Below are 13,377 nucleotides of genomic sequence, written 5' to 3'. Positions count from 1 at the left end.
TATCTTGTCTTAAAAACTGAAGAATTGAAACATGTCTTTGTTACATAATCGTGTCCAATGTGGTTGAAATGAGCGTCTTTAATGGGCAGTTCTAGAATGAAAGCTTGCAGTACCAAGAATTTCTCTTGTGAAGGGCCCATAGTGATATAATATTTTCTGAAGGAAATCATGGCGCCATTGACTGTTGACTAATTTTTAGTGTCATGTTACAACTGCAGTTTCGGCGTTAAGCCATAGTCCTGCATTTGGCATAGAATTTTCATTCCATATATGAAATTCGTACTGCAATATTTTATGCTCAGAACAAGTGCATGCCTGTTACAATGATATAACTTAACATATTTAGAAATTCAACTTAACGATCGCTTACGGCCGAAACTGCAGTCGTGACATTGTAATAAGAGTTTGTTAACAATCAATGGCAACATGTCTGCCTTCAGTAAACATTCTATATCAATCCATAGACCATTGTTCACAAATTTAACCGTACTTGTGACACTAGTGGAATTTCCGAGTTCGCCAAGAAATACTGCTATTTGTAGAATCGATTTAGCCGTATAAGTGAATTAAAGGAAAAGAAATTACTTCGTACTGTACCATAATGAAATAGAATTCTGGCTGTGGCATTTACTGTCAAACCTAATACATTATAGCCTAATGTTTCATTTCAGAGTTCTGGTGATGGAGAAAGCCAACAGTATTCCACGGTAAATGTCGCCGAAGAAGTATTACATCTAAATGACACTACTCTGGAGAGTCCTGGCGAATCACCTCTTATTAACACAGAAGAAGGAATGGCGTACAGAAATGGCTCTGAGCACTATGGGACTCAACTGCTGAGGTCATCAGTCCCCTAGAACTTAGAACTAGTTAAACCTAACTAACCTAAGGACATCACAAACATCCATGCCCGAGGCAGGATTCGAACCTGCAACCGTAGCGGTCTTGCGGTTCCAGACTGCAGCGCCTTTAACCGCACGGCCACTTCGGCCGGCAGAATGGCGTACAGGGGAAAGGTTTTCCAGTCCCCAAAAAAACCGGCCAGTAAACGTAAGAAGAAAGAAGATCCGATGCTCACGAAGGCCTATGGCATTTTGTAAAGTGTGGGAAATGTACGTCCCGACGAGTGTTCCACATTTGGGGAACATATTGCATTGAAGCTCCGCAAATTTGACACCCACAGGCGATCAGTGCTAATGCACAGAATAAACAATTTGATTTTCGATGCCGAGACTGATTTGTATGCACATCATCTGACATCAGATAGTTCGTCTCCTTCTGTCGTCCATTCTCCCCAATGCAGTCCTATTCCACAACTTCTCCTTCGAGTCACTCCCAGTCACCAGTGCTCGTCTCTCATCAAACGGTTGTCCCTACTCAGCCAAGCAGCAGCAATGAACAACATGACTATCTCGCTCCATCTACCAGATTCAGCTCTGCTCCAAGAACCTCCATCATATACTTTTTTGTAGTGCTTCATAAATATATTTGATTAAGCACATTCTGTTAACAATAACGTGTTTCAGACATTTTTATTTGTATGCGGATATTTACGTACATAAGGTTGTAACGAATAACAAAACTGCAGTCTGTTGTGACTTGGCAAGACAGCCAAGCCACTAGGAGGTAGCCGAAAGGCACGCGTTTAAGCTCACGCAGGCTGGCGTGAGGTCTGGAACAGTTAAAGGAGCTGAGTCTAGTAAAAAAAGTACGGAGCTTCTGGAATACTTAACTTTAATCCATAATTGGTGAACATCGGTCTGATGGTACATGCATCACAAGATAAATAGCAAATGATAATGGCGCCTTGCTAGGTCGTAGCAAATGACGTAGCTGAAGGCTACGCCAACTATCGTCTCGGCAAATGAGAGAGTAATTTGTCAGTGAACCATCGCTAGCAAAGTCGGCTGTACAACTGGGGCGAGTGCTAGGAAGTCTCTCTAGACCTGCCGTGTGGCGGCGCTCGGTCTGCAATCACTGATAGTGGCGACACGCGGGTCCGACGTATGCTACCGGACCGCGGCCGATTTAAAGGCTACCACCTAGCAAGTGTTAATGCTATCAGCCCTCAACCTCTTTTACCTTGTACACATTTGACTTCGGACAGGTAACAACTTTATACAAATAACTTAACTACAAATCCTTTGAAAAGGATGGTTTCATTTAACGACAATGAACAATAATAACTTCTTACCTTTACAAAGGGTTTCAGTGCATTATTGAGAGCGGTGCAAACTTCGATGACAGTCGTTGATATACTTTGTTTAGATATTTTGAACAGATACATGGGACTTGTAAAGGAATCTCCAGTTGCCAGAAAGCGCAAAGTTATTGCCAGTCTCTCTTTAGTAGATATAGCACGTCTACAATTTGTGTTTTTCTTCATTATGTCTGGTTCGATCACTTTCATTCGATAAAAGCTTTCGAACTGTCCACTGTCGCCTGCAAGTAGTTCACTGAAAAGATCATTTCCACCGTACAATGCCCTACTCTTTAACACTGGGGTTACCCAATGACGACGATTCTTCCTCTTCTTCCGTAACTGATGGTACAGCACAATAAATGCGGCACTCACAATCTTGGCTCACTCCATCTTCAGACGTGCGCGCGCTCCAACTGGAACCACAGTGCGCGCCTCGGAACGGCGCGGACGGCGCATTCTACTGTGCTACAGCAGTGCGCGGGCTGCAGCGGCGCGGCGCGCTCAGTGTGGACCTGCCTCTACATGGGCCAAACAGTTCGCACGGTCGAGGAACGATGCAAGGAACACCCGCTTATGCCAACCCAGCCATTCGGCCCTAGCAGAACACTCCACTGAAACCGGACACACAGCGAAATTAGAAGAGGCAAAAAATCCTGACGGCTACAAGTGCCTTCTGGGACAGTATCTACGAGGAGGCCATAGAAATTCGAGTAACAGATAACCTCATTAACAGGGACACCGGGTTTCAACTTAGCAAGGCCTGGAAACCATTATTAAACACCATCAAAGAGCAACTGCGCGAGCGGACGCGAGATCCTTCCGCCACGGCGGACAGAAATGAACTGCGTCTACCACCAGGCGTGGGTGCAGCTACCCCCCCCCCCCCCCCACCCACACACCCCCCACCACGCGGCGCTCCGCCGGCCGTCCGCGCCGGGGTACGACTCGGGACCCAGCGGACATAAACACCACGGACACAGCCCAGACAGATCATTGCATCAGCACCACCTGATGATGGCGGAACGGTAATTCGGCGAAATATCGTGGAACTTCGACGATCGGATCCGGCTGGACACCCGAGAACCTTGGATACAGCACATTCGCCGGGAAAGCCTCAGATCACAAAGAAATTCGTTCTTTTGTGTTGTGGTTGGTGGTTGAGTCATCTCTTATCACTACATGTGGGTGTGTTGGTTTACGATAAATGGAAAACGTCAACTTATTTTCGGCCCTTGTTACTGTTAAGTCTAAGAAGTTAAGTTTCCTTTCAGGCTCTTTCTCTACAGTATATTTAGTACTGTGGCAGTGCTGGCTAAAAGTCATGTGCAGGGCATAAAGACCCTCCTCCCTTCATTTTATTGGAATAAATATATCGTATATATAGCGTTTGTGCATAAATATCTTCTGTATCAGCAGTGGGTTATTCTGAAATTCCGCCGTCTCTATAATATTGACAAATATGTTCGCTAATAACCCAGAAAGACAACTGCCCATACTTCTGTTGGTAGACATTCTCATCAAATTCAGAGTAATTAAAACTCAGGATAAATTCCCATAGAGCAAGAAATTCTGCTAGTTCGGGCTTTCCCAAGGCGTCATTTTCCATTAAATTACTTCTTATTAATTTGAAAATTTCATCTATTGATAAATTAGTACACTGATGGGTAAAATAGCAACACCAAAAAAAAAAGTAAAGTAAAGAAATTCCGGGAATACATTTGTCTAGGTAACGTATTTAAGCGACTAACATTGCAATGTCTCATGTCAGTGTATGTATGAGATAATCCATTGCAAATGTGCATGCTGGTACATTAATAACCGGTGTAACAGTCAGAATGGTGAATGGAAACATACAAACGTGCGTGCATTGTTTTGTGCAGGTGCCGGATGTCAGTTTGAGGGATGCACTTCGTCACTCAGAACAGGGACTAATGCTGTTTGTGTACGATGCTGGAGTTGTCATCCGATGGTGTTTCGTATGTGCTCGATTGGAGACCAATCGCGTGATCGAGCAGGCCAAGGCAACATGTCGACACACTGTAGTGCGTACTGGGCTAGCACAGCAGGTCGACTCACCAGACTGACGCACAGATTTGTAGTCAGAGTGCGCTGGATAACCACCAAGTGCTCCTGCTGGCGTACGAAATAGCATCCCAGATTGTATCTCCACGTGCATTTCCAGTGTGTCTAGCATGCACACAGTTTGGTTACATGCTCGCAACTGGCCCCCTCCTAACCACCACACGGTCATCGCTGGCGCCACGGCAGAATCAGTTTTCATCAGAAAACATAACAGACCTCCTCCCTGCCCTCCAATAAGCTCTCACTTGACGCCACTGAAGTCTCAAATGGTGGTGGTTTGGGGTCAATGGAATGCACGTTACAAGGCGTCTGGGTCGGAGCTGATCTTGAAGTAACCGATTTGTAACAGTTCGTTGTTGACTGTGGTGCCAACTGCTGCTCAAATTGGTGTTACAGATGCAGTACGATGCTCCAGAGGCATATGCCGAATATGTTGGTCATCCGTCTCGGTAGTGCCATCTGGTCTTCTTGTGATCACACATATCCGTGACCATCACTTCGAGCAATCGTGTACAGTGGCCTCATTGCTGCCCAATCTTTCTGAAATATCACGGAGGAACATCCAGCTTCTTGTGGCCCTACTACACAACCTCGTTCAAATTCAGTGAGGTGTTGATATTGGCGTATTTGTCTCCTTAAAGACAGTCTTGACTACCATCAAGTCACCACGTCCAATCTAAAAAGTAATTAATTACAGCTTGTATTTACAGTAAACCTGATTTGCATTCTCATAGTGACGCTGCTAGCGCCACTCTTACGCTACTAGCGCGAAATTTGAAGAGACATCATCTTGAAAATGTAGAAACACGCATACCAACTTTCGTTTATGTCCCACAATTCCTTCTTGGTGTTGCGACTTTTTTTCCGTCAGCATATGTAGGTTTACTATGACAAATGACGCTAGCAGCATGTCGTCATTGATCAGTAGATCTTTAGCTCCATTTGCAAATGCTACACTAAATGGTATGATACAGTTAATTGGAAATCTGAACGAGCTCCGTAGTTTTTTATTCAAAAACCTATTTGATTTTGTCAGTGGGGCCTCTCTTCCATCAACAATAATACGCATACTTTTGGCCTCTTTGTGGAGTTTTATCAAGGTATTGACTGGTGGAAGTTTGAGATTCAGTTTTCAAAAGATTCAGAAGTGAAAAAAACATGAAAGGGTGAAAAAAGTTTATTGTATTGAAATATTATGTCTGTATTACCAAAGAAATTGTGCATGCTTTCCCTAAACAGTATAAAATAACATTTTGAGCTGCGAATCAATTACGGTCTACACTAAGACAAAAAACTGTAAGGAAAGTAAAAAGTTTATGCATCTGGTGTGTATAGATTACAGTATGGAAGATTTGATAATTTTTACATACGGCAAGCTGGTTGAAATTTTGTAACTAGATAAAAGGCATATCTCAACCCAAACAAGAAGACTGCTGTCTACCATCATTTGCGAAGCACAAAACATACAGTGGGTGGTATTGACAGTACTATGAAAAATTATACATATGGCACCTAGAGGAATTAAGTTAGACATATTTGAAGAGTGGGAAATATATAAACAGAAGAGTAGGGAGCCAAACAAATTGATGAACGAAGAGTCCGGATTTAAATACAATATTTTTGCGCCTTTTAAAAATGATACATGATTCAGTAAAGCAATTACCTTATGACATGTCAGTAATTTATAAAACAGTGCGATAATGTTGGAGGCCTTTAGCAATACAGCATCTACGTATTTAGTTGTGACATTATGACCTCTGAGAAATGGAGCGTGTAGACAAACACTAGTGTCAAATTTTTATTGCTAAACAACTAGAAGACGACTATCGAATTCTGAATGTATCAGGACAACCGTAATGCAGTCAAGTAACATTTTTGTATTGATCTGATATGAAAACAAATGTATTATGTACAGTGTTAGTCTCTGTGGCGATTGGCCAGCCGCCAGGTTTTATGTCTAGTCGGACTCATTGACAGTATAGCCGGCCTCCCCACAGAACTCTCCGTCCAGCTATATGCGCTATATGGCAATACTATAGGATGCGGAGATGTATGGAAGACGTGCTGTCATTCTGTACGAACTGTCATACTGTTGCATCTGAGTATGGTGTATTAATAACCGTCATGCAATGTAAATATAAACTCAGTTCGAGTCCACTCCATTCCATTTATTTTTAACTCACATTTCGGTTGACTGCGAAAGTTATCAGTCTGATGGAACCCCAAAGATAATTCGCTTCACTTTCTAACCCACCTGTAACAGCAAAAACTTCCAGAAACTATTCAGTCGAACAGCTCGCGGCTGCGTCAAGATCAGAACAGTTTCCGCTCCAGTTTCCTCGCTACGCGACCCGCCGCCTAAAGGCCTGGCCAGACAGAATCCGGCCTGCCGCTGCGACGGACGGCGCAGCGGGAGGCCGGGCCAATCAGCGGCCAGCGACGCCACACAGGCAACGGCCGGCCGCAGTGACTCTTGCTGCGTCAGCTGTTACACTGTGGAAGGGGCCGAACCCCATTATTCAGCTTGCATGCGTAGCGCGATTGTCTTGGCGTTAGACGATTTGGAAGCTTCACGAGGGACACGTTATCTTTGTGCGAGTTCATTTTTTTAAGTGCAGAAATGAGTAGCTCGGACGAGGAAGAACTCCTCGCATTAGCGATACGAAATGGCACCAAGAAGAGGAGATGTTGGGTGCACGACATTAATAGTAAGAGAGAAAGCTTAGGAGAATACCATCGTCTGTGTATTGAACTAGAGTTTGACGAAGATAGGTTCTTCAAATATTTTCGTATGTCGCGAGAATGTTTCGAGGAACTGCATCTCCTGATAAAGGGGAGCACCGAGAAGTGCACAACGAATTGGAGAAAGCCAATTGATACAAGGTAAGTTTACCATTTGTGGCCTCTTAATGCTTCATACAGAAGTCATATAAATTATTCCATTTCAGTTTTGCTGTATCATATGAAAGGTTCGGCGGAAAAAAGTGCTATGCCACAATGTAGTTACGAGTGGAGGGATAAACTGATCTGCAGTGTTTATGAATACAGCAAACGATAGTTAACATCTAGTTCCGTATGTCCCACTAGACTGAACTTTCTACTAAATAGATTGTTTCATTTCATTGTATTCATAAAATTGTCACTAAATTTAAACATATCTTTGGTTGTTAACTTATCTATTCGTTCTACCAGCTTAATTTATTTTAACCTTTTCCAGATACTTGGCTACAGGCGACAGTCACCAGACCATAGCTTTTTCTTTTCGGTTAGGACATTCAACAGTCTCAGAAATTGTGAAAGAAGTGTGCCAGGCAATATGGACTGTTCTACAGCCCAAGTATTTGCCTACTCCTACAACAGAGATGTGGAAGAATTCTGAAGAAGGATTTCTAGAACTTTAGGGGTTTCCGAACTGCCTCGGGAGCATAGACGGAAAGCATATCAAGTTAAAATGTCTGAAGGATAGTGGATCCCAGTACTTCTGTTATAAACAATTCTTTTCGCTAGTTCTCCTGGCGATCATTGATTCCTACTACAAGTTTACAGTAGTTGACATTGGAAGTTACGGGCGTCACAGTGACAACACTATTTTTGAAAATTCAGCTTTCTATCAAGAGTATATCGAGGGCGAAAGTATTCTACCTCCACAGCCACTACCGTGTACAGACATCCATGTTCCTCGTGTTTTCGTTGGTGATGAAGGTTTTGCAAAGGTTCAAATGGCTCTGAGCACTATGGGACTTAACATCTGAGGTCATCAGTCCCGTAGAACTCAGAACCACTTAAACCTAACTAACCTAAGGACATCACACACATCCATGCCCGCAGCAGGATTCGAACCTGCGACCGTAGGAAGGTTTTGCACTTCAGACTTATTTGCTGAGACCATATCCAAAACCTGAAGTAATCAACAATGCAAAGAAGAAACAATTCAATGCCTGGCTCAGCCGATCACGTCGTGTACTGGAAAATGCCTTTGGTATGTTGGCAATGAAATGGCGCGTATTTTTAAGAGCCATAGGAACCTATGTTGAAACTGCAGAACATATTGTTAAAGCGGCTTGCTGTTTACACAATTACGTTATATCAAGTAATAACAAAGAATACCCACCTCCTGAAAGTGAAGAAGAGTGCTAGCCAATACTTGCATTCGTAGATATTGGATCAACTAATCGAAGGTCACCTATTGCTGCAATTCAAGTTCATGAACATTTTGCTGATTATTTCAACAGAAGATAAACATATTGTTGTGCCATTACTTTTGAATACCTACCAAGTGTTTCGACAAGTTTGTCAACACAACGCATTTGTGTCAAAAGCAATGAAGCTATGATACACTGCGAAAGGGCTAATATGTGAGAACAGAAAGACTAGCAGATTCTTTAGAAAAGTTCAATGTTTCGTGTATTCCATTTGCTACAGCAATTGCTTTACAAAATATTAATATTATTTCTATACAAGTATAAATTACACAAGTACAGAACTTTTACATGTGAAAAATCTGATGTGCTCAAATTTGTGTGAGGGTGATCTAATCAGGATTCATGTCCTGACTTACATCGTCAGTTGATGTGCCAGTATTTGCACCACCAAATGCAGCGGGTTCACGGAAATCAACGTGGGCCGAGTCTACTGAACGACTTTGAGTTGGCTGTTGGCTGTTGCTCATCTAATTCCGCGAGCTCAGCGTCCGCAAATAACTGTGCCAGTTGCACTTTAAGCTTAGCTTGTGATCTAACTGTAAGACGTTTGTATGTTTTTGCATAGCTTAAAAATAAATGATCAACTTCGTCATGCTTATCCTTATACTGATGTTTCTTTTGCAAGTAACTAATTATACACTCAACATCAGCACTTGGTCCCTGCTTTCTCATTTTTTTAGCTGTTGGCTTCTTTCGCGCTGAAGATGGTTCCAAAACCTCTGTGCACTGCTCCTGAGATTCTCCTTCATACTCATGTGTTAGCAACTCTGGCTGAGGAAAAATTGTGGAGTCTGATGAGTGTTCACCTGACTGTGAGTGTCTTTCGCTGTCACTTGTGGCGGCCTCTCTTGAGCAAGGAATATTTGATGTTGTTGGTTGTGCTTCCAGAGCACAGTCCATGAACCTCATGTGTTCACTCCACGGCCATGATCTATACCGTTTCAAGCTCTGGCCAGTGATGCCTTTTATCATCTTCTTGTGTTTGACGTAGGCATCTCTCAAGTTCCTCCACTTCGTTTTCAAGGTCTCGGCTGCAAATGAACAAATGTACCGGTAACGTATTCTTGTAGAATGTATAAGGAAAATAATGACTGTGGCAGATGTCTGAAATGCAAACAATCACATTCAAAGAGATCTCTAATGTTAATATCATATGAAAATGCCTCTTATGATATGCTACTATTCCCATTCAAATATGAAATTCTCTTTCCATATATGTTCCTCTAGTATTGAGTATTCGCCCTGTGACAGGTTTCAGTTAGTCTAGCCAGCAATTATTTTCTTTTTCATCACATACTTGGCAAGTTGACAAAACCAGAACGGTAGAATTTACACCTGAAGTAGAACATTCTACCATTTTATTGCAGTAAAACAAATGGGTATTAAAATATCGAAATATATAAGCATTTGTATGATCCATGTGAACTCTTAACAAGCTGAGCCTGTCATAGCCATGGAGACATACACTGTAGTATCTCAAACGCAGTTAACTACAGAGCAAGACATGTCGCATTTTCAACAAAGGGCAGTTACGTTGTTACTACAATATCACACTTGGCTAAAAAATACCTTTTAAGGAAAGATAAACAAGACACCTGTGTGAAGCTACAAACAATATCCTATTTCTGTGTTATTTAGTCGGTAAATTCTTAAGTGACTGTAAATGTTAAGCAAACAACAATGTTTCGGATCATTGGCAAAATTATGTGAAATATATTTCTCATAATATCGGAAATATTACTTTAATTTGTATTATGGTTCAAAATGGCTCTGAGCACTATGGGACTTAACATCCATGGTCATCAGTCCCCTAGAACTTAGAACTACTTAAACCTAACTAACCTAAGGACATCACACACACCCATGCCCGAGGCAGGATTCGAACCTGCGACCGTAGCAGACGCGCGGCTCCGGACTGAGCGCCTAGAACCGCTAGACCACCGCGGCCGGCAATTTGTATTATGAAAGAGTTGCGTGGAATAGCATCTTCTGTTGTTAGCGTTAAAAACAAGCACGGCAATAACACACGACCTCAAAATATACGACGTGGGGAGAGACAATGAATTTTCGTTTAAATGGAACACTATTATCATACATCAAGACCGATTTTAACAAAGGTGACGGTTCTTTTCTCTTTCCACTTTCTATGTGTAGTTTTCTATTATGATGGCATTGTTGCTTACATACTTCCAGCTCCTTTGAGTTATAATATACACTAGATAAATTCCAGTACTTAATAAGATACTTTACTACATTTTTGCTTCTGCGGAACTTAAAATTTTGCATAAATATTTACCATTTTGATCCAGTTTAGCAGCTATATCCCTCCAAGCTTCAGCCTTCTTCAGAATGTTCTTGTAATCAGGATCGCGTGTATCATACAAAAAGTTGTATTGTCTCACCTCCTCTATAAGTCTTTCTGTGTTCATGATGCGTGCACTACGAGCTGCAAAACAAAAACTGCCTCACGCCGCCTCCTCCAGTGTGACAACAGAGCAGTCGAATGCGCCAACAGAGCAGCCGCTCCGGCTTGCGGCAACTCTGTACTCTGCCACAACCTGGCGGCGGCCGGTGCGGCAGGCCGTTTGCCGGTGCGTCAGAGCCGCACTCCGTGTGACCGCCGCCATACAGTAACGAGCGATTCAACAGTGCGGCCTGCCGGCTGCGGTTCAAGGCCACAGGCCGGACAGCCAGGCCGCATTCTGTCTGGGCAGGCGTTAAGGTCTGGCGTCGTCCATCAGGTGAAAGAGGCGCGGGCTACGAGTGTAGCTGTCAACTGTCATTTTCTTATTTGAAGTTCTAATATTTATTTTGAAGTTACGTATCGGATTTTGCATGCTTCAAACTTATAATCTCTGTTCAAATAGATTCGCAAGTAAAAAAGGTGTAACATTTATGACATATTATTCACTTTGGCGTTAATAAAGGGGTAAATTCACGAGAGGTAGCTCGGCACTTTTGTATTGCGTGTGAGCTGAGTGGCTTTGTGCAAAATACGTCAGAAATTAATTTTCTTGTTTGAAGAAAGATCATTCCGGCGTGAACCATTTTCGAAATTCAGGAAGCCTCGACAGCAAACACATGTGATGAACTGTATATGATGAACTGTGACCATTTAAGTGCGGTGCGACATTTGCGTTCAGTAGGCAAGGTTCAGAAATGCGGTGTAGGAGTACTATATGCTTTTATTCAACGCAACACAAATCAGTGCACTCTAATTATAAGCTACATCACAAACTTCTTGGTGATTGTTGAAGCATTCTTCATAATAACAGTATCTATCACAACATATCTTATTTTCCACAGTATTTATTCTGTACTATTGGGTAATATACATATTTTTCTTTCTATTTTGCATTTATCTTCGTTCTTGTTGTGACATGTTTTGTCAAGAGCACTCGCCGTATATCAGGGTAGTTGTATGCTGAGACGCTTGAGAACACAAGCACATTCCTCCGTGCGCTGCCCATAACCCGCATGGTCATGGAGGCAGCCAAACGCATACTGAGCTTTAGTTCACTATTCGCCCATCCAGGGAGCGTCTCGAACAACGCCATCTGCACAGTTCAGCGGCACCATTGTAGAGGTGGGCGTCCTTTTGATATTTGATACCTGGGAAATCACCTTTGCGCTCTCTCTCTCTCTCTCTCTCTCTCTCTCTCTCTCTCTTTAGTAGCTACTTCCTGTTTGTCTGTTTGTGTATAAACCAATGTACGCTGACACACACAGACTAAGATGTCATCCCCACCCCTCCTCCCACCCATCCTCGTCCCCTGCCCCTTCGCTGCTCATGCAGCCCTGCCGCTGGCAGACAGTATATCCCTTTGTTCTTACACCTCCACTGGTATGGAAACCTGCAGCACATGGAACAAAGACATTCGACAAGAACTAGGTAGCATCTGTCGTGCGCCACACTAACCCTCCTTTGTCCTGAACAAAGTAATGGATTATGTGGAATAATTTAGACTGCTGCAGTCAGTTTTTACTAATATTATATTAGCACAATGAATTTCGGCAGCATGCTGCCATCATCGGGTGCATTATACACATACTTTTATATCAGCTGATAGGTTATGTACAGTCGTGCTCAAAAGTATCCGAACGACCTAAATTGCATTTCGCCTTATTCGAATGCAACCCGCATAACGCAGCTGTCTAGCAGGTCCTCTAATCGCTCCTCAGTACAGTCGTTTGACTATTGAAAATGGTCCCAGCAAGTCACCATTAGAAAACACTGCTCTGAATCGCAGTATCTCAAGATGCAAAGTAGTACCACGATACTACAAATATCAGAGAACACCTTATCACAGATAAGACTGTCCTTAAGGTTTGTAAGCTCACATTTATTACAATAAATGACATACCTGAAATGTTAACACTCTCATTATTACGTCAGACAGGTAATGCACGTAGTAAGTTCGTCGTATTCATGATTTCCTCTTCAAAGTAAAATACCGTACTTATTATTTAACACAAAATGAGATTAAAAATTTAAGTTATTCACGAGCAGCTAGTTGAGAATATGTATGAACTTCAAATGAAGCGACGAACCGTCTCGTTCTGCATATGGATTCAAACCCAGGTCATGCAGACTAAGCAAAGATTTCGTGACTGACGGAAACTAACACTCATTCCTGACTAGGCATACAGAGAGTGATATACCTCGATTTTAGACAGTATCAGTTAGCAAATACGAGAGATGTTAATTATTGCTTCTTCACAAGTAACTTACTTGAAATGCCGTGAGGTAAAGCTTTGTGTTGGACAGGGATCGAACCCAGAACCTAATCGGATTGCTGTCGAAACACAATCAACTCTGACACGTCGGATTTTCTCGGCAGTACCTAGATGTTTTAACTGAAATGACGAGACGAACCACTAAGTTTTTCC

At 42.5% G+C, this 13,377-nt stretch overlaps 1 protein-coding gene across 1 annotated transcript; it reads right to left on the bottom strand.

Annotated features, from left to right (window-relative positions):
* Positions 1–8,828: 8,828 nt before the first annotated feature.
* On the bottom strand, positions 8,829–10,927 carry LOC126471398 (transcription factor Adf-1-like). The gene is made up of 2 exons (XM_050099523.1): positions 10,784–10,927; positions 8,829–9,518 (listed from the first exon to the last, which is right to left on the bottom strand). Exons 1-2 carry the CDS (start codon positions 10,914–10,916, stop codon positions 8,899–8,901), a joined length of 753 nt encoding a protein of 250 aa, XP_049955480.1. The 5' UTR covers positions 10,917–10,927; the 3' UTR covers positions 8,829–8,898.
* Between the last annotated feature and the right edge of the window lie 2,450 nt (positions 10,928–13,377).

The sequence above is a fragment of the Schistocerca serialis genome, chromosome 3 (assembly GCF_023864345.2).
Source record: "Schistocerca serialis cubense isolate TAMUIC-IGC-003099 chromosome 3, iqSchSeri2.2, whole genome shotgun sequence".
Taxonomy (NCBI): Eukaryota; Metazoa; Arthropoda; class Insecta; order Orthoptera; family Acrididae; genus Schistocerca; species Schistocerca serialis.
The sequence above is the reverse complement of the archived record's forward strand: the minus strand, read 5'-3'. Positions and strand labels throughout refer to the sequence as shown.

Excerpts from the sequence above, each read along its gene's own strand:
- LOC126471398 (XM_050099523.1), bottom strand. The coding sequence starts at position 10,916 with ATGAACACAGAAAGACTTATAGAGGAGGTGAGACAATACAACTTTTTG. Across the intron at positions 9,519-10,783 it reads TGCTAAACTGGATCAAAATG|CCGAGACCTTGAAAACGAAG; the intron begins GTAAATATTTAT and ends GTTCATTTGCAG.